Source organism: Polypterus senegalus, chromosome 10 (assembly GCF_016835505.1).
Source record: "Polypterus senegalus isolate Bchr_013 chromosome 10, ASM1683550v1, whole genome shotgun sequence".
NCBI lineage: Eukaryota > Metazoa > Chordata > Cladistia > Polypteriformes > Polypteridae > Polypterus > Polypterus senegalus.
The window spans coordinates 146,737,809-146,765,067 of NC_053163.1; the positions used below are offsets into that span (position 1 = coordinate 146,737,809).

Sequence of the window (27,259 nt, forward strand, 5' to 3'; positions counted from 1 at the left end):
TAACTTGTTGATGCATTTTTTATTTGTTGGTATTTATTAATATTATGCTAACTTATAGGCCCTGGACTGAGACTGTGCTTTATGCAAAAGAAGGATGCTGCAGAAGTGATTGACAGGCCACATAAATAGCACTACGAACCAAATAGGGTGGACAGATACCTGAACACAGGGCATTGTCCTGGAAAGGAAAAATAAGATGTGATCATGTTGTAAAATGGAAAGGGAAATTTTGATGAAGCTCAGTGGTTAGCATGCCCTGTTTTTTGCTTTTGAATACCGGCTCTCATCTTGGTTATCGGTTCTGCTCTGTCGACCACCAGCCCGCAGCTGTGGCACTGAAACCAAAAACACAACTGCTCTTTGATCACAGTGCTGTAAATGCCAGGACAGAACAGTCAGTCTTGGATAGTGGCTCTAGAATTTCTAATAGGGAAGCCACAGAAACTGTCATGATGCTCGAAGCTAGTGCTCTGCACTCTTCACGTTAATACATCAGCATAACATGGAGGGTACCAGCAGTTATGTTTCCACTTCAAATACTGCTTTGCATATACATTTTCATTTGTGGACTTTAAAGGGGTACCACAAACAACTGATGATAAACACATAAAGAAATATTGTATTTGAGTGAACAGTGTAAACAAATGAAAACTGCAATCATCTAATAATTACAATAATATTCACTGAAATGTCACAGTATTCCTACTGATTCAATTGAAAAGCTTGTTCTAGAGTAAGCAGCTCCACTGACCTAATAATATTATTATTATTAATTATTATTTGATTGATGCCTTCACCCAGGGTAGCTTACAGCATTTAAGGTGCAATTGATTACATTTCTTTTGTTTTTCCAATTGGAGCACAGGCAGATGGAGTGACTTGTTCTTGGTCACATGGTGTTGATATCTGGCTTTGAATCCACAACTTTAGGTTTTGAATTCCTTGGTCCAAAGCTTAACCACTACAGCCGTGCCTATGCTAATGATAATGAGCATAGCTGAACAGAGTTGGGGTGCTAAATATACAGGCTGGCTGGGATGAGAAGAAGGTCTGTCTTTTCCAGGTTGTGCTCCTACGTCCTAGTTGCAGTATCAGTGAAATGTAAGAAGATTCTAGGTGATATCATGTGGTCCTCTGTTGGGAATGACAGATAAAGCTGGGTGTCCAGGGCATAGCACTGGTAAGAGACGCCATGGGACAGGATGATAGGGCCTAGTGAGGAGGTGGTAAGAGAAAAGAGGAGAGGGCCACCCCCTTACTTGCTTGCTGCATCCTTGTCATCTCTCATTGTCAGAATGATTTGCACAAGAGGTAAGACTCTAAACATCTCAGGGCAGTACCAGTAATGCCAAGGTCAGAGAGAATGGCAAAGAGGGTCTTGCTTTTGATTGTGGCAGAGGCAGAGGAGAGAGATCAAGGAGGATGAGGACAGAGGACATGTTGGTAGCTCTAATCTACTATAACATGTCTGCAGCGGTAAGTAGCACTTTCTTGGTGGAATGACCCTTCTTGAAGCTGTTCTGTTGAAGAAAGGAAGAGACTTGGTTACATACAGTTAAGTTGTTATGCAACATGCCCTGTGCTATACGCCTTTTTGTATCTAAACATTAGAGAAAACACCAAACTAACCTACATTTTAGTAAAATAAAGTAATTTTTAGGTCTTAAGGCTAACAACTGATTAATAATTTTATAAGCTGAAGGCCTGGTGGTACTTGTTTTTTACCTCACCTGTTTGCTTTTTGTATTTAGACTGCACATTCTGACTGTGTCTGAATGGGTTTAATTTTATTTCCCTTCCCAAGAACTTGTGCCTTAGATTAACTGGTGATTAAACCTGCTCAAGCTGTTGTATTTCACATGATGCGAAATTATTATATTTCAGAGGTTGAAATAAAAACTGCAAAAATTAGATAGTATTAGTATTTAGTCATTTCAAATAAAAGAACATTTCTAGTCATTCATGAAATATGATAAGTCTATTGACAACAACTTAGGAACTATTCCATACCAGTTACCAGAATTCATTTACTTCATGATATTACTGCCCTCTGAACATTTAGAATGCTAAGATGTATACTTGATATCATTTTCATGATGAAGTACATTAATGCATCATGAATTCTAAATGTTCAGAGAGCCTTAATATCATGAAGTGAATGCATTCTGTGTGGCGATCGCAGCCTGCAGCTCCTCTCAGTGCACGAGGAATTCAGTTTAAGAAGCATATAGTGATTAACATGGGTCGGGAAACGCTTACGAAGCATTTAATGTGCTACATTAGTTATGACGGGGTTTGAAAAATCTAGTAAATTAAACATTCATTTTGAGATGAAGTTTACAACGTTCTACTTTAATGACTAATTAAAGTACTTTTTTTTTTTTTCTTCACTTTGTCCATATTTTTTTTTCTTCCACATAGCCCTAATACTCTTCCATATCTTTTAGATAGATTGAACTTTTTGTCCCCAGGGAGAAATTTGGCTTTTTGCAGAAGCTCTTCAAATAAAATAACATTCAGAAATAAAAATAAGTAAGAACAATGGATTTTAGGGCTTTAGATCAACAATAGATTAAAGCAGCAAACTACACAGTTTTGAGTTGGAGAACATGTCAAATTTTGAGACTGCAGTTACTGGATTCCGTTGCTTTGAGGATGACAGATTATATGGTTAGGCATGACAGGGGATGATGGGCCACACAACTACCTCATGACTTTTTAGCACAGTTATAAAGTTACAAAGTATTGTGAGCTCGCTCCATTTTGATAGACAATTAATGTGCTCCCTGACAACATGGATGGCTGTATGAATGTTTTCCAGTTATAACAAGTTCAGCCACAGTCTTGGCCCATATTTTTGGATAGACAAATCTCTCTTCTGTTTGCACAGTCCAGAACACCTGCTTTCATTAATTTATTGTTAGCTCTTGAATACACAGGAGCTCATCTCTACTACTTAATACAAAATATGAACAGTTTGATTTGGCTGAATTGCTGGGGATGTCGAAACATACAACTATCAGACAAGGATGCACACTGCAATTGGCTCCAACATGCTAAAATTCTGTAAATGAAGACTACAGTTGTGACAAATGCTTTATAGTAGGTAATGCCATGACATCCATGCCTTGGATCTCTGAAGAATTATATATGTTACAGCCAAAACCCGAAATCAGCCAAAGCGGGAAGTGTCCGGCCAAAATGGGAAATGGCTAATGTCGCTGTAAATTGAAACACAAATGTCTGATCATTTTCTTGGTTTCGGGATTTGGCCAGCCAGTTTACGAAATAGCATGGGTGAATCGGCCAAAGTCGAAAAAAAAGGCATGAGCAGCATTTTGTTGTGCACTTAGTAGTGCAATTGCATTGAGTGTCGCCTTGGTGGCTCTTGTTCAGAAAGCAAACGCCACTTGGTTGTTTCACAATTATTAAGATTAGGTATATAAGTAGGTTTCACATTTCTGTTATCATTTTAGCCCTAAAATAGTGACTTAACATCAAGGACCTATTTTATTGACCTTAAGGTTAGTGTTTGGGCGAAGGGAAGGCCGTCTTAAGTGGCGTCCGCTTTCTGAACAAGACCCGCCTTGAGCAGAGTCTCATGCAGAATGGAAAACTCACTTCTGAATCTGCATCTGAAATTTTTAAGCATCTTTGTACCTTGAGCGGACAGTCTTACATCAGCACATCGAATTTTGGTCAGGGAGTTCTCGCCACTTCACGAAATGGCCAGCCGAAGTAGCATATACACTGGCCATTTCTAGTAATTCAGACTTTGGCCCCACCACTCGGCCAAAATGCGAAACGGCCAGCCAATTCGGGAACTGGCCGAACTTCGGGTTTTGGCCGTAACATACATATATAAGTATATACATATATATGTATATATAATTTTGGGGCCTGTTTATATTCCAAATGAACAAAAGTACAATTGTTTTAAAAGAATTTGTTAATACTGTTTGGCATAATGCACTGGAAGAAAAAGATAGACTTATTATGTTAGGTGAAGGCTGTTGTTTAGGTCTTTTTAGAGCATTAAAAATATTGTAATGAGAACAGGCAATTTCTCCAAAATGACCTCAAGTTTAACTTTGTAGGTCCCTAAAGTCTTGCTCTCTACTGCTTACTTACCATCTTATTTAAAGTATTTAATTGGGCTATTTAAGTTGAATTTGAATAAATCTTCAGATAGTATTATTGTAACTCCTAAATACTCCTAAATGTAAACTACTGTGAGACAGGTAAAGTTTTCAAATTTCAGCTTACATATAGAGCTGTTTATGATTTTAATCAAATGCAGTATATTAACTGAATTAATTGACCAGCCTGGGTGTAATCATTTCAAGAAGGTTTTCATTTAAATGGTTTATTTGCAGAAGTCTCTGTCTAGCTAGCAAGCAAGCACAGATAAGGACACAGACACTTTAATGCAAGTAGCATGACATAGTTAATTTTGTTTCAGTTACAATGCAAGAAAGACACACAATTGTTTTATAATTTTTTTTTTGTTTTTGTTTATTAAGATCAAGAGCTGAGGAATGTGATTGACAAGCTTGCTCAATTTGTGGCTCGAAATGGACCAGAATTCGAGAAGATGACTATGGAGAAACAGAAAGAAAACCCAAAGTTTTCCTTCCTGTTTGGTGGAGATTTCTTCGGTTACTACAAATACAAACTTGCTGTGGAACAACAGCAGTGTGAGTTTTCATTTTAATTTTTAAAGACGGAATTGGAAACATAGTATACCCAGTATCTACGTGATATCTCACTATGGGGGCTTTCACACTTAAATGCTTTAAACAAATTATTCTAAACTATGGCCTTTGTAACTCTTGGGGCAGTTTCATTTGAACTCTCTCATGCAAAAAAACTGTTGGTCCTGGCTCATCTAAAAATTAGTTTGATCCCTGCTATGGACCTTTATCAAAACTGGTCACTTAAAAGCCATTAAGTGTTAATTATTTAAAGTATCCGATTAATAGTTTATTTTGGGGCTGGCATGGAGGCTCAGTGATTAGCAGTGTTACTTAATGGTTCAGATGTCTTTGGTTTGATTCGTGCATCATGCTGATACCCGTTTGCAGTTTATAAATTTTCCCTCTGTCTATGGAGGCTTTCCTCCACATCTCTAAAAACATGCTTGCTAGAGTAATCAGCATTTCCAAATTGGCGAGTGTGTGTGTGTGAGAGTGAAAGGGCCATGTCATAGACTTGCATAGGATGTTTTCTGCCATACTTCCAGTTTTTCCAGGATTGGCTTTGGCCTTGACCTCACTCTGTAACACATTTTAATATGTTAGTTTGCTGTGGATTAGTATTCTAGTAAGAAACAGTCTGTTATGCAGACAAACACAGAAGCCTGCTAAAAACAGATCCCAGAAACTGGCATGGATTGCGAGAGAGTATAAAAGCCTAGTTCATGTTTATAAAGAAATTTACAAAAACCTTGGGAGAAAAAGTATAAGCTCTGAAATATTTAATGTTTTTGTTGGCAGCAAAGCACTTAGTAGACTTACTTACACACAAATATTATAAATTAATGCATAATAATACTGTGGCTTTAAGATGGATTAAAAAAGTCTCTGATAAACAGGTGATTAGACACTTCTCAATTTCTTATTATTCTTCATTCATGGTATTTGCATGTTCCAATTCTGAGTGAGGCATTTATGCATTATGGGAATTTTCAGAATTACTGTTTTTGATGTCACAACTTCCAGCTTTATTCTATTGACTTGCATTTTTGATGAGAATTTTGGAGGTGAGGTAACTGTTGATTTACTGCTCGACTTGTACAAAAACACTTAATTCTTTTTTAATGTGAAAACATGAATAAAATCAGAAAAATCTCTTAATTAAATATTTTGCCTTCCTTTGACTGCCAGGCATTAGCTTGTTTTGAAAAATGCTTTGCTACTCACAATGTGCCTTTTTGAAGCAATATGTTTTGGCCTCTTCTGTGAATTGTGTGATCTTTCCCTGTACATTTAAGTCCTTAGTTTCACATTACCTTTCCAGTTGCCATTAAGAAGTTGCAAAAACTATTTTCACCGAACTCTTAATATATTTTTACATAAACCATATTACTACTGATAAAAATCTTTGGCTAGTTTATCACAATTGTGTGCTGAGATTTTTAAGGTAACATTTTTCTACTTACTACTTACTACTGCCAGAGAGTGGCGATATGTTGTGTTTTGATTAGCACATATAAGTAAGAATTTTGCTGTACTCGCACATGACAAAAATAAAAATTTTAGATCTTAATTTTAATTACATTTTTTTTATTTGCACTTCGTTGTTACACTGTGGACCCCGAGCTTTGCAATTTCGTCTGTCTGTATACTTGTATATGGTTACAATGGCAATAACATTCGCTTTGACTTTGACAGTAATGGCCCTGTAAACCTATATGGTATTTCTGAAAACTGGAACATGATGAATGTATGAAATGGGTACACATAGCAGCAATGATGACTTCTGAATACGTTTGGTTTAGAAAAGAGCAGTTTCAAGGTACACAAGTATATGATAGTTTTCATAGACTTAAAGATTTAAGTATACACTGATAAGTTTAGAAGCATTTCTTCATGTCTAATTTTCATTTCTAGTCTCCTTTACAAAATACTTGCACTCTATGTAAAATTACTAGATCAGTTCTTATTAATCCATTAATCCCCACAAATTGTGGGAGTATTTGCAGTCAATTTAATAAATTACATGTTGTCCTATTAAATATGTTAAAAGTTCCATTCTAGCAGTATTGTTCTGCATTAAGCAAATGTATCCATCTGCTTCAGTGGAACCTAAACTGAGTTTATTATTATTATACTGTAACTAAATACAAACATTTTTTTTCTTAGATGTAATGTTTGATTGTTTTGCTCAAGTCAACGATTAAACTTGAATACTAACTTATGATGCTTACATCAACATATTAAAAACACTAATCTCTAATTATAGTAAAAAAATTACAAAAATATTGTGCAATATTAAAACTTTAAACTTTACCAGAATGATTTCCTATTTACCTTCACATTAGTACTACTATCATTGTCTTGTAACATCTACTGATTTGTTTAACTTAAACAAAAGATAATTGGTATGAGTAGCAGCGCACCTTTTCATTATTAGAAATGTATCTATGTTGTGACCTGTAGGGGGCGCACTTGCACCCCCGACACATCCAAACCACAAAGTCATGGGTTCAAGGAAATATGTTTTTAATTTAAACAATACATTCTACAGGTTTCTATCACCTCATAAATTAGTCACAGTTCAGTTCTGTTTCGTTTCTTTCCTTCCTTTCCTCATTCTTTCCACCTTCCCCCTCCACCAAGCAAGTCTTGTCCACTTCCTCCCAACACTGACTCCTTGATGTAGAGGAGGCAGCTTCTTTTGATAATGTAAATTTGCCTAATGAGCCCATTACACAGGAGACCACTTCATAGCTCAACTGAACTTTTTTGCCAAGTGGGGTTAGAAAAGTAAAACTGCAAAATCAAAGTGTGCGAAGTTATTTGACATGTATTCGCAAAGACCTACTGGGGTGGTCAAAGCAAAAAATACTTTCACAAAGTTCTGTTTCACAGTTGTACATCGTTAATGCAACTGTAGCATTTAAAATAATACTCCACCTAAAAGTATATTTTTTATAATATTATTTACACTCAAATTCAAGACCTGCCTCTCCCCCTCATTAACTGGTCAGGAGTCCCCTATAATAAGATTTTGGCAAAAATGCATGTGTTTTTTATATATTCTGAATGTATGACTGGATGACTTGACGTGTGAATTATGCCACACAAGTAACATGCGATTTTTTCATGGACATTTTGTATTGTTTGCTATAGGCCAGCGCTGCTCACCATTGGGTTATGTTCTGTAAGAAACTTTGTTGTATTTTCTCCACAAAAGCAAGGTTAAAATATATTAAAGTCCAAGTCTTTTTCATTGAAAGTAACCACACACTGGTTTGAAAGCTTTTTTCATTACACAGTGTATAAATAACTAAAATGCTTTTTTTCCCTAAAATTATCAGGATAATGTGTAGTTAGTTTTGATCAATTTAGATTCTGCTTTTTTATATAAAAATTGGATCATTCTAGTTTCAAGGGTCTTCATTAAGTCTTCATTTTTCTAACAGATCAAATGCAAGCCTACAGATTGGTTATCCAGATTTTCACCTGCTTATCTTCTTAGCCATAATAATCTTAAAGAACAAAAAACCTTCACATCTGTATTTATGTATTGCTTTGCATTGATTCAATTTTCTTCCCTCATTTTTGTACCGTCCTTAGTGCTGTGTAAGCAACAAGGACAGGACACTCCAGATCCCCAGCCCTCATTACAGAACCTCCCACCACCTCCTCCACCAATCCCACCAAACACCCCTTCAGTGGATGAACTTATCCAGCAAAGTCAATGGAACCTGCAGCAGCAGGAGCAGCATCTGCATACACTTCGGCAGGTACGTCTTGATTATTTTCTTACGTTTTTTTTACACTTTGCATAAAACATAATAATAAATGTTTCTCGATGCCTAATTGTTTTGTAGTTGTATTTGTGTGCATTCTTGCAAATATGCCTATGATTGTTTTATTCTGTTAGATAATAGAGCATGGTCTTTTAAAAATGAGATAAAATCAAACAAAACAAATTTTTAAGATGTTGAACATCCAGTTCATTCCAGAAATTACAAGAGGAAAAGTGTATGATGTTTTGTTTCTGTACATCAAGGAGCAAGTTACTGCAGCCATTATGCATGCCATGGAGCAACAAACAAAGAAGCTGTTAACAGAAACTCAGCTGGACGTGAACGAATTTGACAACCTGCTGCAGCCCATCATAGACACCTGTACAAAGGATGCCATCTCGGTGAGAGTTTTAAAGCATATGTATGTTTTATCGTCACTCTGAAAATAAATTTGTACAAGTGTGACTGTTATCTAGCTAAGCAGTAGACTGTAGCCTCCAGAAAAAGTAATGTGTGTGTAATGTCAGTGCAACTTATGTATGGTGGCATTCATTAAAATATTTGCCTCATTTTTACTGGTTTTTATTTGCTTTTTTTCCCCTTTTTTCACTAAACATTTCCTGATTTGTTTTCACCTTGTTTGTATAGATTGCAGTTTTGCAATAAAGGTGGAATAAGTTCTGACAGGATTTATCTTGGTTTCATTTTTTTATTTCATAAAATCTGCAATTTTATATCCACTGTGCTTTTTACAGTATTTATTCTTGTTAAACCTTCAATGTATGTTCATTTTAGAGATGAAGTATAATATTAAAAAAAAATCAGTTGCTCTTTTTAAACTTATTAAATAATAGGCAGTGAACGCACAATACTGATTTGAGTACATCGGTTTAAAGGAATATTTCACTTAAAATATTGCACACTTGTTTTATTATCTTCAGAAATATCCATGGGCAAGTTCCTCAAAGGGTACTTTCAAAGTGACTTTACTCACATTCACGATGCAGATATTAATTAATCTTTTTATAGTTATATTTGATCTGTTGACACCAGAAAGTTTTAGTGCTCCTTGTGTTATTCTAGAAAACATCCATCACTGTTATGTAAATGCTCATTTATCTTTGTTTTAATGATTGCACTTTGTAAATGTGACATGTTTGAAAGGAACATTTTTAGCCCAGAAGTATAATCATACAAAAAACATCAACCTGCTGGTGGCCTAGTCTCACAGGGCCAGACATGATTCTCAAATGAGAATTTGGATAACCTGTTAAAAAGTTAGAAGTGAATAGCGGTGAAATCCTGCACTGCAAAGGTTTCTTCCTAAACCCCCAAATTACTCCAGTCCAAGATGTTTAACCCACCGGGCTTTCGGGGATGGAGCAAAAGAAGCTAAACAAAAGACTTGACTGTGAGAGAAAATAAAATGCTAAAATTGTTATCAATTTAGTAGCTCAGTAGCACAAATGATAAAGGAGACAGACACACACACGCATCACTGCAGCTATGTGGCTCAACTCTGAAGAAATACATCTGTGTGCTATGATATCATTCTGTCATTTTGACTTTTGCCTCACTATGTGGCATAACAACAGCAAACAGAATTTAGTTAAGCATTGTGGACTATGACTATGAATATGCTATGTGTTACAATACCTTGGCTATATTATGGAATGGCATGTTTGCATTTCCAGTTAGGCAGTAATGTTAACCTTATTTTGTTACTTGTTTATACGTGTAGTCAGAAGTTGGGTGCTGAGCACCTTGTCCATGCTTTACTTGTGTCATTAGCAGATTTGTTGATTGTGGCATTTTAAGTACTGAAATATGCATTTCCTATGACACTTTGTATTTAGCTCTCTTAAAGGCAGTCTTTTTGATTGGGTGTGACACATTGTTTACTTCAGATGCATATTTTCCTGTTCGTATTTTCATGAATATAACTGCCAATTCTTTCAGCCTTACATCGACTCCCACAGTATTGCTGCAACTGAACAATACAGAACACATACAGTACCTGCAACAACATACCATTCATGTTTACCACTCATCCATTAGTGTTTTCAAATGCCATTGTTATAATTTGATGTTACAAAAAGGTTTCTGCCTTGCAACAGGTTAAGTTTATTTTTAACATATGTAATGTGCTCTTTGCACATGCAGCACATACTTGTATGGATTTTTTTTTTCTTTTGGAGATTTTTCAACTGTAGACAGTGGATTATAATGAGACGCTTGCTCTCTGTCGGACCAGGTTAACAAGAAGACCTCCGCTGTTTTCAGTTCAGTTTAGAAATATGACTACCAGTAAGCCGTCAAATTGTTCCCACACAGTTTTAAGTAAAATTCACTCGTGGCCATTTTCCAGGTGTTTATATTATACATCTGGTGTCGGCAAGACTACCTGGTGGTTCACTTAAATTGCCACATAAGAACACTGAGACGCTCACCTATGACAATTTCATACATAGCAGTAATATGCTTGCTTTCTAGAATCTGATCATGGGCATTATTAAACATTTGCTTTATGCTGTATATTATGTGTTTTTTTTGAAGTTGTAGTTTCCACAAAGCAAATTAAATAAATATAGTATATGATAATGATAATAATGAAATGATACTGTAATGTCTTCTCTATTTAAATAATTTAGAGACCTTACTCGGCTATACAGCATTTGTGCATAAATGTATTTTTCACTTCTTATTTTTCTTCAATCTGCTTTCAGGGTATCTGTTTACAGTCAATTCCTATTTTGATGTATGCCTATGTCTTTATGACTGCTGTTTTAGTTATGTGATTTTTAGCATTTAGGAAGCTTGTGCATTTGGTTTCTTAAGAATCCAATCTTTGGCAACATGAGCTCCCAATGTGGAGTGACTAATGGACATTTTTAACAATATTGCATATTACTTTTTATTGTTATTGTGGCTACTATCATAGAAATGTTTTTATAGCCTTTTTTAATTAAGTTACTTTTGCTGTACGTAAGCTCAGGTATTTCTAATGTCCATGTAATATAAATTGCATATAATCAACATGGTAAAACTAGAAGTGTACTCTTAAGCTGTCATGTATTATTGTGGGATGAGTAGTAACGTTCGTTACTAGCTTGACCAACTCTTGCAAAGCTTACTTTTAATACATGTACACAGAACATATTCACACAGCTATGTGTGAATGATGCCTAACTGCTAGTCACTCTGTGGTATTCCATATAGGATCTCACCCATTTAAGTACTGTATGAATGACTCTTGCACTGCCAGTTACTCACTAGTACTTCACACAGGGACAAGGACTCGCTGTTTTCGGTACAAACAATGTGCAGGTGTCCCAGAGACACATGAAGGCTCTTACACCTTTTGGTGTAATGCCACTTGCCAATCAACAATGTCCTACTTCTTCTGCACTGTTCCTCCTATTGGGGTGACCCCCTCAGGCTGATAATTATGTAGATTGGCACAATTGGCAATCTGCCTTACACCAGGTGCCCTAAAATTGATTTTATTACATCAATCGCTTAAAATATACAGACAAAGTATTGAAATTTCAAAGCAGTATGGTATTTATTAAAGTATAACAACACCAGTAGAAGAAAGTGAAATAGAAAATATATAGCAAAGTCTGGATGTATATTTTCATTGAGGATTTTCAGTAAGGTTTCTATAGTGGATGTTGTTCTGGACAGCGTTTTAATTCAGCAGTCTGTGTGATGGATGAGCTATGTTCTTCAGCATTCTGATTAAATGGTCTGTTTCTCTTTTTGACGTGTCTAGGTCTCTGACATTGCTTTCACTTGTCATCTCTTCCTGATCACTTGGGTGGGCTATTATTTATCTATGTCAAAAAGACACATGGGGTTCAGATCCATGTGACATTATACACATATGAAAGCACCATAAATGATTTTGGTAACAAGACATATGCATTAAAATTATAAGTGATTGGTTCAAGGCAAAACAAATGTACAAATGTGTTTGGGTAAAAAGAGCGAATGTAGATGTAGTTAGATAAGAAGATGTTTTTAATGTCAATTGCCTTTTTACATTAGTTAAGTTTATTGCTTCTAGGGTATTGTAAATTAGTTAGGTTCTTTTATAGTTAATCATCATTTGTTTGAGCAAAATTAAGTTAGACTAGATTGAATAAGCTTTATTCATCCCATGAGGAAATTCAGATACAGATGTCGGAAGAAACATAAAAAACAAGGATACAGACTCGCAGGATAAATAGTACATCCATCCAATCAATCAATCAATCAATCAGTAAATGCTTGCATACATAAATTCACTACCAGTCAAAAGTTTTAGAATATTTCCGTTTTTATTTAAATTCACAGTTTCATTTTAATAAGCAATGGCAAATAAAAAAAATAATTCAAGGAATCATTAAGTATACATAATTTTATTCAACTTTTTGATTCATCAATCACTTTTGATTAATGCCATTCACTCTGTGCAAACCATCAATGCTGCCTCCAGCAGAAGAACCTGAGACCATCACACTTCCTCCTCTTCCATGTTTGACAATTGGTGTCACACACACACACACACAGAGGAAACATTCTTTCACCAACTGGACAGCGCACAAACACCCTGCTTGATGAAACAAAGATTTCAAATTTTAATTCATCGGTCCATAAGACTTTCTTTTAGTCTGCAATAGTCCACAGCTGGTATTTCAAGGCCCTATTTTGCCCTTGGAAGGATTTTATTTCTTACTGTCACTCATCTGCAGCACAAAGTCTCCTCTGTTAAGCTGTGCTTGAAGGTGTTGTGCTGTGAGGCACCGATCATGCAAGCTGGTGACCCTCAGAAAGGTGTCTTCCGAATGGGTGGTGACTTTGGCTCTGCCAGATCTCTTCCTGTCAAGAGTTTCTTTCCGTTTCCAGTTGCCTTTGGATTGTGTTGGACACCACTGGACTCACTAACAGTTTGATTTTTTTTTTTTTTTTTGCAATTTCTCCAAATGAAAGGCCTATACTTCTAAGGGTAATACTGCTCAGTCTCATTTCACTTGTTAATTGCCGTTTTCTTGCCATTATCACTGGAACATTGTCCAAGTAGTACTTCAGAGGGTGTAGTAAAACAGTCTGCGCCAACTCTGCTTTAAGACAGACAGGGTTTTTAAGTAATCAACAGACGTTGGGACACCTATACAAAATGTTTGTTTTAACTGTCAAGGCTTAATTCACTTAAATTACTGCAGACCATCTATAGGTTGTAACCTATTAGTTGTTCCCTGAAGAAGGCTCATTTGTAATATCCTGAAATTTACTTTTTTTCAGTTTTTGCTAACCTAGACTTTAAATTTAAACCTCTGGCAGTTTGCTGCTTAAATTTTCACCAGATTAGGTCATTTGTTGCACTTCAGCTGATTAAATTTGAAGAAAAATGGAGGTGTTCTAAAACTTTTGACTGGAAGTGTACATACCTACATATATAAAAATGTGTATTGTGTGTATATTGCCTGATAGCAGTAGGCAGAAAAAAACCTACAGAGTTTCTTCTCACCACACCATGTTGGAGAGGGGCCTCCAGGAGGAGATTTTACTTGATGGCAACCAATTTTGCCACTATCCTCTTTTCCACAACCACTTCCAGTATGTCCAGGGTTCACCATGTGATGGAGCAGGCTTTCTGGATAGGTTTGTTCAGGAACTGTACTTAATAGAAGCTGTCTGCAGTTATGAAAAGGATGATTTTATCCTCCAGGTCACAACATAGCAAAGCACTGAATATAACTTGAGAAAATGGCAAATATATGTTAGAAATCTCGTAAAAGTGATTGTTGTATGACTGAGGATATTTAAAGAGTTTCTATAGAGTTTTTTTGTGTCAGCCATTAACAATAATTTCTCCTCAAGCACACCTAGGCTTTTAACTGCACAAAGAAATTAGGGATGCTCTGATCCATTGGCCTTCAATCTAAATCGGCCAATTTTCACGAAAAAACACTTGATCGGTATCGGCCTTAAAAAACCTGATCAGAGCGTCCCTAAAAGGAATGCTTATGTCTTACCACAAATTACAACCAAACTTGTTTTCATTCATTTATTTTTAGGCTGGAAAGAACTGGATGTTTAACAATGCCAAAACATCTCAGCACTGTGAATTAATGGCTGAACATTTGCGCAATCGCATCACAGCTGATGGTGCTCACTTTGAGCTCAGGCTGCACCTGATTTATCTCATCAATGATGTCCTGCACCACTGGTAAGTAAAACTACTAAGTTTCTTGATAAAGTCCAGTTGCTTGCTGTAACTGAATGTAATGTCACATATTTGAAAAAAAAAAAAAAAAAGGTTGCCATTGTCTTTGTTTCATATCAAGTGTTGCTGTTCAGGCTGCTGGTTGTTTATTTTCTTTCTTGATCAGTACATTCTCACAATACTGACTTCTAAGGTTATAAAGCCAAAGAGTCTGTTACTAATATGTTCTTAACTTTTCATTTAGTCAGAGAAAGCAGCAACGGGACCTGCTGACAGCTCTACAAAAGGTGGTAGTGCCCATTTACTGTACAAGTTTTCTTGCTGTAGAGGAGGACAAACAACAAAAAATTGCCAGAGTGAGTTTGGATGAATTAAAAGGAGGAAAAACTAAGGGTTTTAAGCTGTTGATGATGGTCTAATGTACCAAAGGTGGTAGTGCCCATTTACTGTACAGGTTTTCTTGCTGTAGAGGTAGACAAACAACAAATAATTGCCAGAGTGAGTTTGGAGGAGGAAAAGGTTTTTAAGCTGTTGACGATGGTCTTCACCTGGAAACAAACACGGTGAAAATAAAAGAGTGCTATTCTTATAAAAGATGTCTGCAGGTCTCATTGTTTGGTAATATTTTTTTTTTTAGCACACCAAAATCCAATGCATTTGCAGAATTGTGCAACACATTCCTTTAATGCTAAAAGGTTTGTTTTAGGTGGGAAAATACCCATTAACTGTTCATCAAGTGCTCATATTTAATGGCTATTTTTCACATAGGCAACTGTAATGTGTAGTTAGTTTCACACTTATCTGTAATTTGTATTAGCTAATGCATTAATGTAAGCAAGAGTTTCCAGCTTTGCAAAAATTTGAAGGAAAAAATAATTCATGATATTTGTGCAAACCTTCAGCCACTGGTATAACAAGTTAATGGATTATTGGTTAGAGACTTGCCATTAAATAGTCCAATATTATTTTCTTACACAGTAAATTATTTGGGTGCCCAACTTAATTTTTTTTTTTCATGCATCCCATGAAAAGGGAGGATGTTTCAGTGGGTTAGTTAAATATTAAAAAATATATATAATTTAATATTTAAAAAGTTAAAAGAGCAAAGGTTATGATTAAAGTGTCAAAGCCCAAGATATTTTCTGAGAACAAGGCTACCCACTCTCTTCCTGGGCATTCTTACGTTATGCATTGAAATGTTCACTGATGCATAGAGCTAAAATGATGCCATCTGTAGTTTGGTCTGTCCATTACTGAAGGCTGTCTGGTTTGTAGGAGGTTGGATATAGAGTTACAAGTTATAGATTATTTTATTTTATTTTATTTTATTGTATTGTGGGTTTAATATTTGTTCATTTTCTCAGTTTGCCCTTTTTCCCCAAAGGAACTGGGATCTTTTCAGTTAAGTGATTAAAAATAAGAAAAAAAAATAGCCTCTTTGCATATTTTCGCATTTTTTTCATTTATTAATACACAAAGTTGTTCTAAATTATCTTTTATGTCTTTCTCTGAATTTAGCTTCTACAACTCTGGGAAAAGAACGGTTATTTTGATGAGCAAATAATCCAGCAGTTGCAAAGTCCAGCCCTTGGCCTTGGACAGTACCAGGTGACCCATCTTGTCTGACTTTGTTTATTATCCACTCCATTTTTTGATGATTAGAATATCACTAGCACAGTAGCTGTCCTGTCTTATTTTTACATGTGGTTTCATTTTTTTAATTTTCTTCTGTGTAGTCAGGTAAAAAAACAACATAATGGCAGTGCTTAGCTTGGTGCTCACTTCCCTGTGGTTTCATAAGATGTTAGACCTAAACTACATTTCCAGATAAAGTTAGAATAAAGCATCTCAGGTTGAGAAGTGTATTGATCTAACTGAATTTTAAATTTAATTACACATAGTGTGATGTAAATACACTTTTACAAACAGATATTTTAAATGCCTCTGATTTTAATTGATATATTGGTTGTATACCTCATGGAAAATGCACCCATCTTTTTACAAATCATGAAAAAACAAAATTTATTAAAATCTATATGCCATAGTATATGCCTGTGGTAAGTTTAAAAGGTCAGTGATTTTTAAAACCTAAACTTTTAATCACTTATGGAGTAAACCATGTCTGGCTACTAAAATATCAATTAAGGCGTAAGTATAATATTATTTTTTTGGCAGATCAGAAATCCATAGTGACCCTCATTCTTGGTTATATCTGTATTTGTTGTGGCTGGTCTGCATGCACAGCTACTTGTTTTCAATTTTCCCTAGTAACTAGTTTTTGCTAATGTTGTGTTCTATTTTTGCTTTAGGCGTCTTTAATTACAGAATATGCTGCTGTTGTACAACCTGTCCAGTTAGCATTTCAGCAGGAGATTCAGACTCTGAAAACCCAACATGACGAGTTTGTCAGTACTTTAAAACAGCAGCAGCAACAGCAGCAAGCAGCTGCTCAGCTGGCAGCTGTAGAAGCTGAAGTGAAGCAAGCCCCACCCCCAGTGACACCCACAGCCCCTCCTCCAGGTAGGAAGCCAACATTTGGTGATCTTTTTTTTTTTCTTCAGCCCAAAAGCAAACAAGCAGTCTAAAGCCCATGTCAAATTACGCAACTTCTAGTCGTGCAGTATATCACAACTTGTTGACTACAGTAACTGATCTCATCGTCTGACCATGTCCGTTTACACAGCTGAAAATCATTGGGCATGTCAAATTTAGCGACAGTTTGATGTCTTTCCAGCACAGCTGTTCCCTCTATTTTTTCTGACAAGCAGAGTGGTGGCTCTAAGGCTAGTGATCTGCACTGGCAATCGGAAGGTTGCCGGTTCGAATCCCGTAAATACCAAAAGGAACTGTGCTCTGTTGGGCCCTTCAGCAAGGCCCTAAACCTGCAATTGCTGAGCGCTTTGAGTAGTGAGAAAAGTGCTTTATAAATGCAAAGAATTATTATTATTATAATATGCTGCCTGGTGGAGCCAGTAATATATAAAGAGTTAACAGGTATGGCAGTTTGGTCGCAATTGTGTCCCCTTCTTCCCTCTTCATTCCCTCGTGTTATGTAACCCAAGACATCAGGGAGACACCAGAGAGAAGGGAGGAGAGGCATGATGTTGAGTGGTTACATATTAAGTGATCGATATCCTAAAGACCTTTTTTGTTGGAAATGGAGGAAGATGTTGGATGGTAGCATGGAATCTAGGCACAATTAGGAAGTTCAGTGTATCCTTATATAGCACATTCACATTTCATTCACAAATTCATTGTTAACTGTGCAATTAATTATGTATTGGGAGCAAAAATACTATTTACTGAAAAATACTATTTCTAGTTTACTTCATATTTTGGCTATTACACTTTCATAAAGTATGCTCATTTTAACTGCCATACTTGTGCACCTACTGGAAAACTGCACAATCTGTGGTATAATGCAACATACTTAAACTTGGATATGTGGTTTTCACATTCTGTATACAGTAATATCACACATATCTCTGCATTATATAACTGTAAGGAGAAAAATCTGTATTTACTAGAGTGCATTTAGTGTAGTGATCTATCAAGCCTTTTACAACATGCAAGAAGGACAGTGACCTTATTTTAACCTTGTTATGTTTAATTTCAAATTCCTTGCTTTACAATTTGTGCCGATTCTAAGTATACTTGCAGTGGATTCTGAAAGTATTAAAACCCCTTAAATTTTTTCCCATTTTGCTATGTTGTAGACTTATGCTAAAATCATTTACATTTAACATGTACATCTTTAGGGATGTGGGAAGAAAACTGAAGCATTCCAATAAAAACTATCAGAGACACAGGGCTTGCGTGCAAACTCCTTTGCACATAATACTTTTAATTTCAATCACCAATTGTAATAACCAGAGAATTAACACTTTTAAAGGAAATGAAAAAAACCGCATCAATCAGTTGTGTAAAAGAAGGGTATTCGGAATCTAAACAAAGAAGACATGTTTTTTACTTGGAACTACAAGTATGATGAATAAAGAGACTGTTCTTCATGAAATAGGCTGCAGGCAGTATTTTGAAAGTCAGAATTTTAAGCACCACATTTTTGACCTACTAAAAGTTTTCTAGAAGAAGATTAAACATTAGTGACAGAAAGGCTTGATGCTAAATAGTCAGAGAAGTAATTAAATAGTAAACCTGCTGCCACTTCAGGGCTTACCTTGTCTCTCTCTTATGAAAACAGAAAGAGAAAAAATAATTTGGGTAGATAGTACTTTATTTGTTCTGATGGGGAAATTTGGCTTTTTAAAAATGCTCAGTAAGTAAAAAAAGAATTAACTGACAAATACACACCACAGTTACAAAAAAGGACACTTCTGAGTTGTAGAATATGTAAAGGATGTCACTACCCACATTGAATGAACACAATCGCCTGTAAAAAAAAAAAAAAAGTCTATGTTATGAGATCCAACCTGTCATTATGTGGACCTCCACATACCTAAAGTATTGTACTATGTTCACATCCACTCCTTGAATTGTAAATGGGCATAGAGGCTGTTTGGTGTGGCAAAAGTCAATTACTAGTTCCATGGTTTTGCTTACATTGAGTTATAGACAATTCTTCAAGTTCTCTACCTGACTCCCCTCCTCTGTTTCATCCCCTATGTCAATACACCTATATATATATATATATATATATATATATATATATATATATATATATATATATATATATATAGTATATATATATATATATATATAGTATATATAATATATATACTAGCAAAATACCCGCACTTCGCAGTGGCAAAATACTGCATTAAAATTTTTATTAAGAAGAAAATTTAACCTTTTTAAACTGAGGGAAAATATGCCAATAATTATTTGTTAAGGATCTCTTTGTATACCACATTGTCAGTTCGGCCCTCCGGTTGTAATATGACCAAGGTGTGCGCTGAGCTTACTCTTGAGCATGTAACTTACAGTTGGCCATGTGAACAGTAATCTTGTCTCAAATCTCACAGCTTGGATTGCTGCTGTCATAATCGGTTTGAGTTTCATGGTTTGTTTCAATTACGACAGTATTTGCAGGATTTGTTGTGTTGAAGTAACATTCGGCATCTGTCAAGCGTTGTAAGCACACAACTGGTTTCATCGATAAAATCACATCCAGCTTTTGAGAGTTTAAGCATTCATAAACATCAAAGTGTCCACTACTCAAATCGTCACCTGTGAATCTAAGATGTTTAAGAGGCATTGGCGGTTGTCGAAAGGTGTAAAATATTTGGCCATTTCGGTACACTTGAAAGCGACAACCGAACAATTCAGCGGCAGCCATCAACTCGCATGCAGAACCATAGGTGAAGGGCTTAAACATTCCACTCTTCTAGTGCTCCTGTGTAGTATAATCTCCTGTACCGTCATCAGTCCACACCTTGAACCTGTCCCAGTCATTCAATACATAAGACACAATGTTCCTCCGGATATCAAGAGTGAGCCTGATATGGCCGTGCAATATGTAACACAGAGAATGGAAAAGGCAGGTGCCATCTCCGGGCATGGAAACCACTTGGTAAGTGACAGTTCTTTGATCGATGGTGATCACCTCGATAGACATGGTAATGGGGGTTGGAATGATAAAGGAAATGGGTACCTGAGCAATGTAAAGTAAGTCTAAAATACCTATACAATAACTATAATTGTAATAAACAAACAATAAAACAGCGGAGAAGCCGTGGATTAAATAAAAAGGCTGTAGTTATCAGTAGGGAGACGTGAATCCCGTGACGAAGCAAGGAAGGGAATGTAGAGACCAGAGCGATGGACGGTCTTATATAGGCAGGCAGCCAACAATGTGGGAGGCGTTGGGATGGGGGACCCAACCCCACCTCACACGGTGACCGAGCTGCAGGCTATGGACGTATATATGTACATAAGTAGGATTCAGTTAGTGTTGGGAACCCGTGTACCAAGTTTCTTGAAGATGGACCCATAAGTAACAAAGACTGTTGAAAAGTTCAATATGGCGGCCGACAGTGGCATCATACCACCAAAATAAGTATGTACATTGGTTTCAGTTAGCGCAGGGAAGCCGCCTACCAAATTTCGTGAAGATGGGGCCATGAATAAGAAAGTTCAATATGGCGGACGTTGTTGACCGTTACGTGTAGAATTTCGAAATGAAACCTGCTTAACTTTTGTAAGTAAGCTGTAAGGAATGGGCCTGCCAAATTTCAGCCTTCTACCTACACGGGAAGTTGGGGAATTAGTGACATTTGGAAAATTCAATATGGCGGCCGACAGTGGCGTCATACCACCGAAATAAGTACGTATATCGGTTTTGGTTAGCGCAGGGAAACCACTTACCAAATTTCGTGAAGATGTGGTCAGCCTTCTACCTACACGGGAAGTTGGAAATTTGGCGATGTTGGAAAGTTCAATATGGCGGCTGATAGTGGCGTCATACCATCGAAATAAGTAAGTACATCAGTTTCGGTTAGCGCAGGGAAGCCGCTTATCAAATTTCGTGAAGATGGGGCCATAAATAAGAAATTTCAACATGGCTTAACTTTTGTAAGTAAGCTGTAAGGAATAAGCCTGCCAAATATATATAAAATGTGTGTGTATGTGTATATATGTATGATCCAAAGATACAGGTTTTGAAATTTTCTTTTTTTTAACGTGTTAATTCTTGAAATTCCTACCACAATTCCCTCCCATTTCTAAGAAAAAAAAATTTAAAGTGTAAATATATCAATATGCTTCTGTATTCAATGTTTTTTCTTTTTTATCTCTGGTAAGATAGTAATTTATAACATTTAGTCATTACTGTTAATCATGTATATTTCACCCCAGCAAATCTAGTGGAGCCTAAGACAACCCTGGCACCTCCTCCAGCTGCAGATTATGATACACCTCCACCTGTTGCACAGGATCCTGTTCCACCCACAGCCGCTGCTGCAACCAGAGTGCCAAATGATCCCATTCCACCTTCAAAGCCCACTTGGTTTGAACCTCAGCATACTCCAGCTTGGAACCAGCAACAGCAGGTACTAGGAGAAAGTGTTTGTGAAGCTGAGCAGGATGCTCTCTTGGGTCTTCTTGCTTGAAGCTGCCTTTTCGAGATAGATGGGCTCTTGAAATAAAGGTGCCTTCTGGGTTTTGTTGTCTCCAGCCTACAGCTGAAACTTGATTATATTCTTTCATTATTAAATGATGACACTAATTATGTAGTCCTTTTAGTTGTTTTAGTTTACATGTAGGTAAAATTCATACACATTGATGTTCCTGTAACTTACTAGAGTAAAGGTTTCCTGAAAATGTTGAAAATACATTTGTGAAGTGCTTTCATAAATTCTTAGTGAATAAATTGTATTTTTTGTTTATTTATTTACTTATTTATATATATGTGTGTATTTTTTTATTAAGCCATTTGAGCAGCCACCCTTCCCACCTCCTCAGGGGCCACCTCCATGCCCACCGTGGAACAGCCACGAGGGGATGTGGAATGAACAGCGGGATCCAAATCCAAACTGGAATAACCAACGGGAAGCAGCACCTTGGAACAATCCACCCGAGCCCAACTGGAACAACCAATTTGAAGGACCTTGGAACAATCAAGCTGAGCAGCCACCATGGGGACAGAGGGAACCTCCTTTCCGAATGCAGCGGCCTCCTCATTTCCGAGGTCCGTTTCCACCACACCAGCAACCCCCGCAGTTTACCCAGCCTCCTCATCCACATAATTTTAACCGCTTCCCGCCACGATTCATGCAAGATGATTTCCCACCCCGCCATCACTTTGATCGGCCACCGTATCCACCTCATCGCTTTGACTATCCACAGGGGGACTTTCCTGGAGGTAAGGAATGACGATGCAACAGTAATATTGGTCTTTAAGTAATTATTATTATTATTTTTAAATATGGTGTGCTGAAGTCCTAGTGTATTATGGTAAAACAATAATGGTAGAAAGAGACTTCGGTTCTTTAGCAGCCCAGTGCCTTTCTGCTTGTAACTCCCTCAAATACCAATAAAGCCAATGTTAGAATGTTAAAATCCAAAGCTACTATTCCTTTTTGCCATATGCAGAAATGTCTGAATTCCATCAAAAGGTCACAATGTGAAAAGATGGTGTCTTTAAACATAAAGTGAATTTCCTGGCAGCTTTCTCTGTACAACAGTGCAAAACTGAGATGGCGTCCTTCTAAATTTGCTATGAGGAGGCACATAAATGTCTGCCAGTGAGCCATTTTATATTATATTAGATTTGATTCAACTTTATTGTCATTGAACACACTACAAGTAACATGACAATGAAATGCAGATTTCCATTGAATCAGAAGTGCAAATAAAAGTTAATTAGCAAGTCAAGTTGGGGAGCATGCACTGGTACAGTGCCATAGTGCCGTAAGTGACGCTCCCTCACAATGCAGGTAATGTGCCTCATTCGGGACACCATGAGCAACAGAAAGGTTAACCAACGGTACCCAAGGATTTTCCAGAGAGACACAGTACCAAAGGAGTCCAGTCTTCATCTCAGGTCACTGGATAGCGTCCATGTCTCACAACCATATAGCAAGACAGGAAGCACCAGGACTCTAAAGACTTGGACCTTCATCCTTTTGCATAGATATCAGGAGCGACATTTTCTAAGTAATTAGATAAATAAATCTATATAAAACAGTGATGGATTGTACAGGCTTGTGTAACTCAAGAGTATATATACTGTAGAATGATTGAGTTAAGATAGTGTATACAGCAAGTACAGTATGAATAGAATAAGTACAGTAAAGTATAAAAACAGTTTAAATAAACAGTAACATGCAGAAAATTACACAGGTACTAAAAAAGCAAAGCCCAGATAGTCCTAGAATTAAGTGTAAACATGATAGACCTGAGAGTGTTACAGAATTCAAGTTTGTAGGCGTATGATTTTTAGGTGTGTTGGGAAGGGAGCAGTTAGCCCAGCTTTTTGAGTTCTTTTTGGATTTTGAGTTCATTAGGGTGACAGCTACAGGGTAGAAGGTGTTCCTGTGCCTGCTGGCACATTGGCTCCTATACAGCCCTTCAGAAGGTAAAAGGGTAAGAACACTATGGGTGGGATGAAAGGAGCCTCCAATGATGTTATATGTCCCCAGTAGGCAGTGTTTGCACTGGAGGTCCATAATGGCAGGTAACAAGACACCAGTGATGTGCTGTGCAGTTTTCACCTCCAGTCTGAGAGCATGCATTTACCTTGCTATACTATAATACAATTGGTCAGAATGCTACAGAAGGTGTGATGGTAGAAGTTCACTTGGATCTGATGAGACTTTATGCAGCCTCTTTAGAAAGTAAAGAGAGTTTTGTGCCACCTTGACCAGGGAGGAGGTGTTGAGTGACTATGAAAGATCCTCAGAAATATGAACGCCCAAGATCTTAAAGCTAGAGATAAACTCAAGCTCAATCCTGTTGATGAAGATGTGCCCGCAGCCTCTGAACTTCCTGTAGTCCACAGTGAGTACCTTGATCTTCATGATATTCAAGGCCAGGTTATTTTTGGAAAACCACATCATTAGGTGCTTGATCTCTTCTCTGTAGGCTGGCTCATCATTGTTACTGATGAGGCCTAATATTGTGGTGTCATCAGCAAACTTAATGAATGTGTTAGATCCATGTGTGTGGGCGCAGTCATACATAAAGAGGGAGTAAAGTTGGTACTCTGTACACAGCCCTGTGGGACACCAGAGTTGAGGGTCAAGGTTATCTAACCTAACAGACTGGTCTGTTGGTCAGGAAATCCACAGCCCAATTACCGAGGGAGGGAGATGCTAAAGACGGGTTCACAACTTGTGACGAACTTGGAGGAATTGATAGTATTAAATTCTGAACTAATGCCAATGAACAGAATAGGTGCCAGTGTTGTCCACATGGATCAACAACAACATGTATTTCTATAGCACATTTTCTTAAAAATGATGAAACTCAGAGTGCTTTACATAATGAAGAAAGAGAAAAAAATCAATAAGAAAATAGAATTAGGGAACACTAATAAACAGAATAAAAATAAAGTCTGATGGCCAGGGAGGACAGAAAGAAAAAAAAAAAAACTCCACACGACTGGAGAAAACAAAAATATAAACTGCAGGGGTTCCTAGGGCACGAGACCACCCAGCCCCCTCTAGGCATTCTACCTAACATCAATGATCTCACAGTCAGTCCTCATGGTATTCAGGGTTCACATGGAAGAACATGATGATGATGATGATGGATCAGGGCTCTGTGAAGTGCCATAGAAATAGCATGTTTGGATGATACACAAACATATGGCACCTTTTATAGCAAACACCACCACAAGGTGATTTACAAAGAACACAAGTAATATAAGGTGATGACTAATTGTATGTATAAATGCAACATGGGAATCTTTTTGCTTCTTCAGAAATGCTGCTTTGAGGCAAAAATGGGGGATTAATGGTAAGACAAAGGAGCCTGTAGTTATATACAGTACACACATCCAGAAGTGGGATGGCTGAGTGTCTGGCCGAAGTAAATTCATTTTGATGTTATATGGCCAGTGAATGATGACAGTGTTCATTCAGGTATGAATTAATTTAAATGCATCCTCGTCAAGTACACTTCTACTAAAGAGCCTAGCATGCTTTGCAGTAATTACAATATTTCCAAAAGATGTACATCTTTAAAACATAACATAATATTGTAACAAAAAGAAACATGATATACAAAGCTTTGTTTTTAATTGTAAATGTCGTCCTAAGATAGAAATTCTTACAAGGACCCAATTGTACAAAAAAAAAATTTCAGGATCTGAAAGGTGAAAAAAATGAATTTTTGTGTATAATGGTAATGTTATTGAGAGTTGCACGTGTCCTCTTTTCATAGAATTGCATCAATCCATCCATCTCATCTCTCTTATTCAGCACATTTCCATCTGTTTTATACATTGCCCTTTATATCTTCTTGACACTTTTAGTGTCTTTGAAATCTCTAAGCTGTTCAGCACCTTATCCACAAGAGAGTCACACTGCCTTGCTACAGAATAAGTTGACATCATAGTAAATGGGAAATTCATAGCCAAGATTTAACTGAATTGGAAACCGGGTCCTACAGTGTTGAGTAACACAATTCATGGTCCTTGAAAAGTTTTAATTTCCAGAGATATACAGGCTAAGAAAATTAATTCTAGGGTGATACTGCCAATGAATGTCCATACTGTAATTCGTACATGTCTTTGACAGTAATGACACTGTCAACCGGGGTGGGCAGCGTCAATCCTGGAGTGCTGCAGGTTTTTGTTTCAACCAAGTTGCTTAATTAGACTGGCAAGGACTGGTTTCTAAGTCCTTCTTTAATTTTATGGATTATCCATCTTCAGTGTCAGGTTCTAACACCGTAGATTGTTTTCCTTTCCAAGGATATCATCCAAGTGATTTGAAGCCTAAAATGCATAATTTTTAGTTTGTCACATTTTTCTCTTAAGTGTGTATAGTGTATGATGAATCCACAGAAGAGTAAATGGAAACAAGTTAGATGGAAAACTACTGGTCCCTTTGTCATCTGAATCTTATTGTTAATAAGGAGCCACCAAAAACAACAATTGCAACTGTTTAAGACTGAAATAAGCAATTAAGGGTGTGGGACCTTGACTAGCGAGATCACTTAAATGAAGCATCAAAATGTCACTTGAGCAATACGTGTTTTATCAGCAATAATTGACATCTCATTAAGAAACTGAGTTGGAGCAAAAACCTGTAGCCACTGTGGCCCTCCTGGACCAACACTGTCCACTGCTACTCTAAACCTATAATTATACTTTGCAAGGGGGTTTTCAGTTAATGATAGGTAAAAAGAAATGATGTACAATTAGTGGTAATGAAAGGCTCCTATAAAAATAGTTGACATGTGCTATTTGTTGGGGCATTTCCCTTCCTCTTATCTAAAGAGAAAACCATTTGTGCTGAATAATGCACAAAATTTGACAGGTAGCCATAGCTACTTTTGGACACCAATGTTTATGAAGCACACATAGCTTTTGGTTTACAATTTAATGTCATTGGCAGAGTACAGGGGTGGAATATAGACTTATTTAATTTTGGCAGTTGTTCCACAGGGCCCTGCGACTTGTATACATACAGAAAATGCGTACAAACATTTTTTTTTGTATCCTTTCGTTGTTGGGCTGAATATTTCTATTCAGTAACAAATGCTACATTTCATGATAGTTTTGACATTTTTGCATGTCAAGCATAAACCGCATTTGCATCTTATCCTGCTTTTGGATAGCTTTTTTAAGCAAGAATTGTTATTTTGATTGATTAAAATATTACCACCTTTTTATTTATTGTTCAGATATGGGCCCTCCTCATCATCATCCTGGCCATCGAATACCACCACCAGGAATGGAAAACCACCCACCTTGGGCAGGGCCACAACATCCAGATTTTGGGCCACCCCCCCATGGCTTTAATGGACAGCCTCCTCATCTGAGACGGCAGGGCCCTTCTCACATGAATCATGATGATCCCAGCTTGGTGCCCAATGTGCCCTACTTTGACCTGCCTGCAGGGCTTATGGCCCCTCTTGTCAAGGTAATATGTGGCATGGTTTTTCTT

The 27,259-nt window shown here is 37.0% G+C and overlaps 1 protein-coding gene across 1 annotated transcript in view; it reads left to right on the forward strand.

Moving 5' to 3' along the window:
- The window catches only part of LOC120537805 (calcium homeostasis endoplasmic reticulum protein), a 42,509-nt gene that overhangs the window by 1,247 nt on the left and 14,003 nt on the right, over positions 1–27,259 (forward strand). The window contains exons 2-11 of the mRNA XM_039767008.1: positions 4,524–4,697; positions 8,301–8,470; positions 8,740–8,877; positions 14,539–14,690; positions 14,932–15,043; positions 16,206–16,295; positions 16,997–17,207; positions 21,501–21,694; positions 22,074–22,506; positions 26,997–27,235. Of these exons, the coding sequence (XP_039622942.1) occupies positions 4,524–4,697; positions 8,301–8,470; positions 8,740–8,877; positions 14,539–14,690; positions 14,932–15,043; positions 16,206–16,295; positions 16,997–17,207; positions 21,501–21,694; positions 22,074–22,506; positions 26,997–27,235 (1,913 nt within the window). The remainder of the gene's footprint in view (positions 1–4,523; positions 4,698–8,300; positions 8,471–8,739; positions 8,878–14,538; positions 14,691–14,931; positions 15,044–16,205; positions 16,296–16,996; positions 17,208–21,500; positions 21,695–22,073; positions 22,507–26,996; positions 27,236–27,259) is intronic.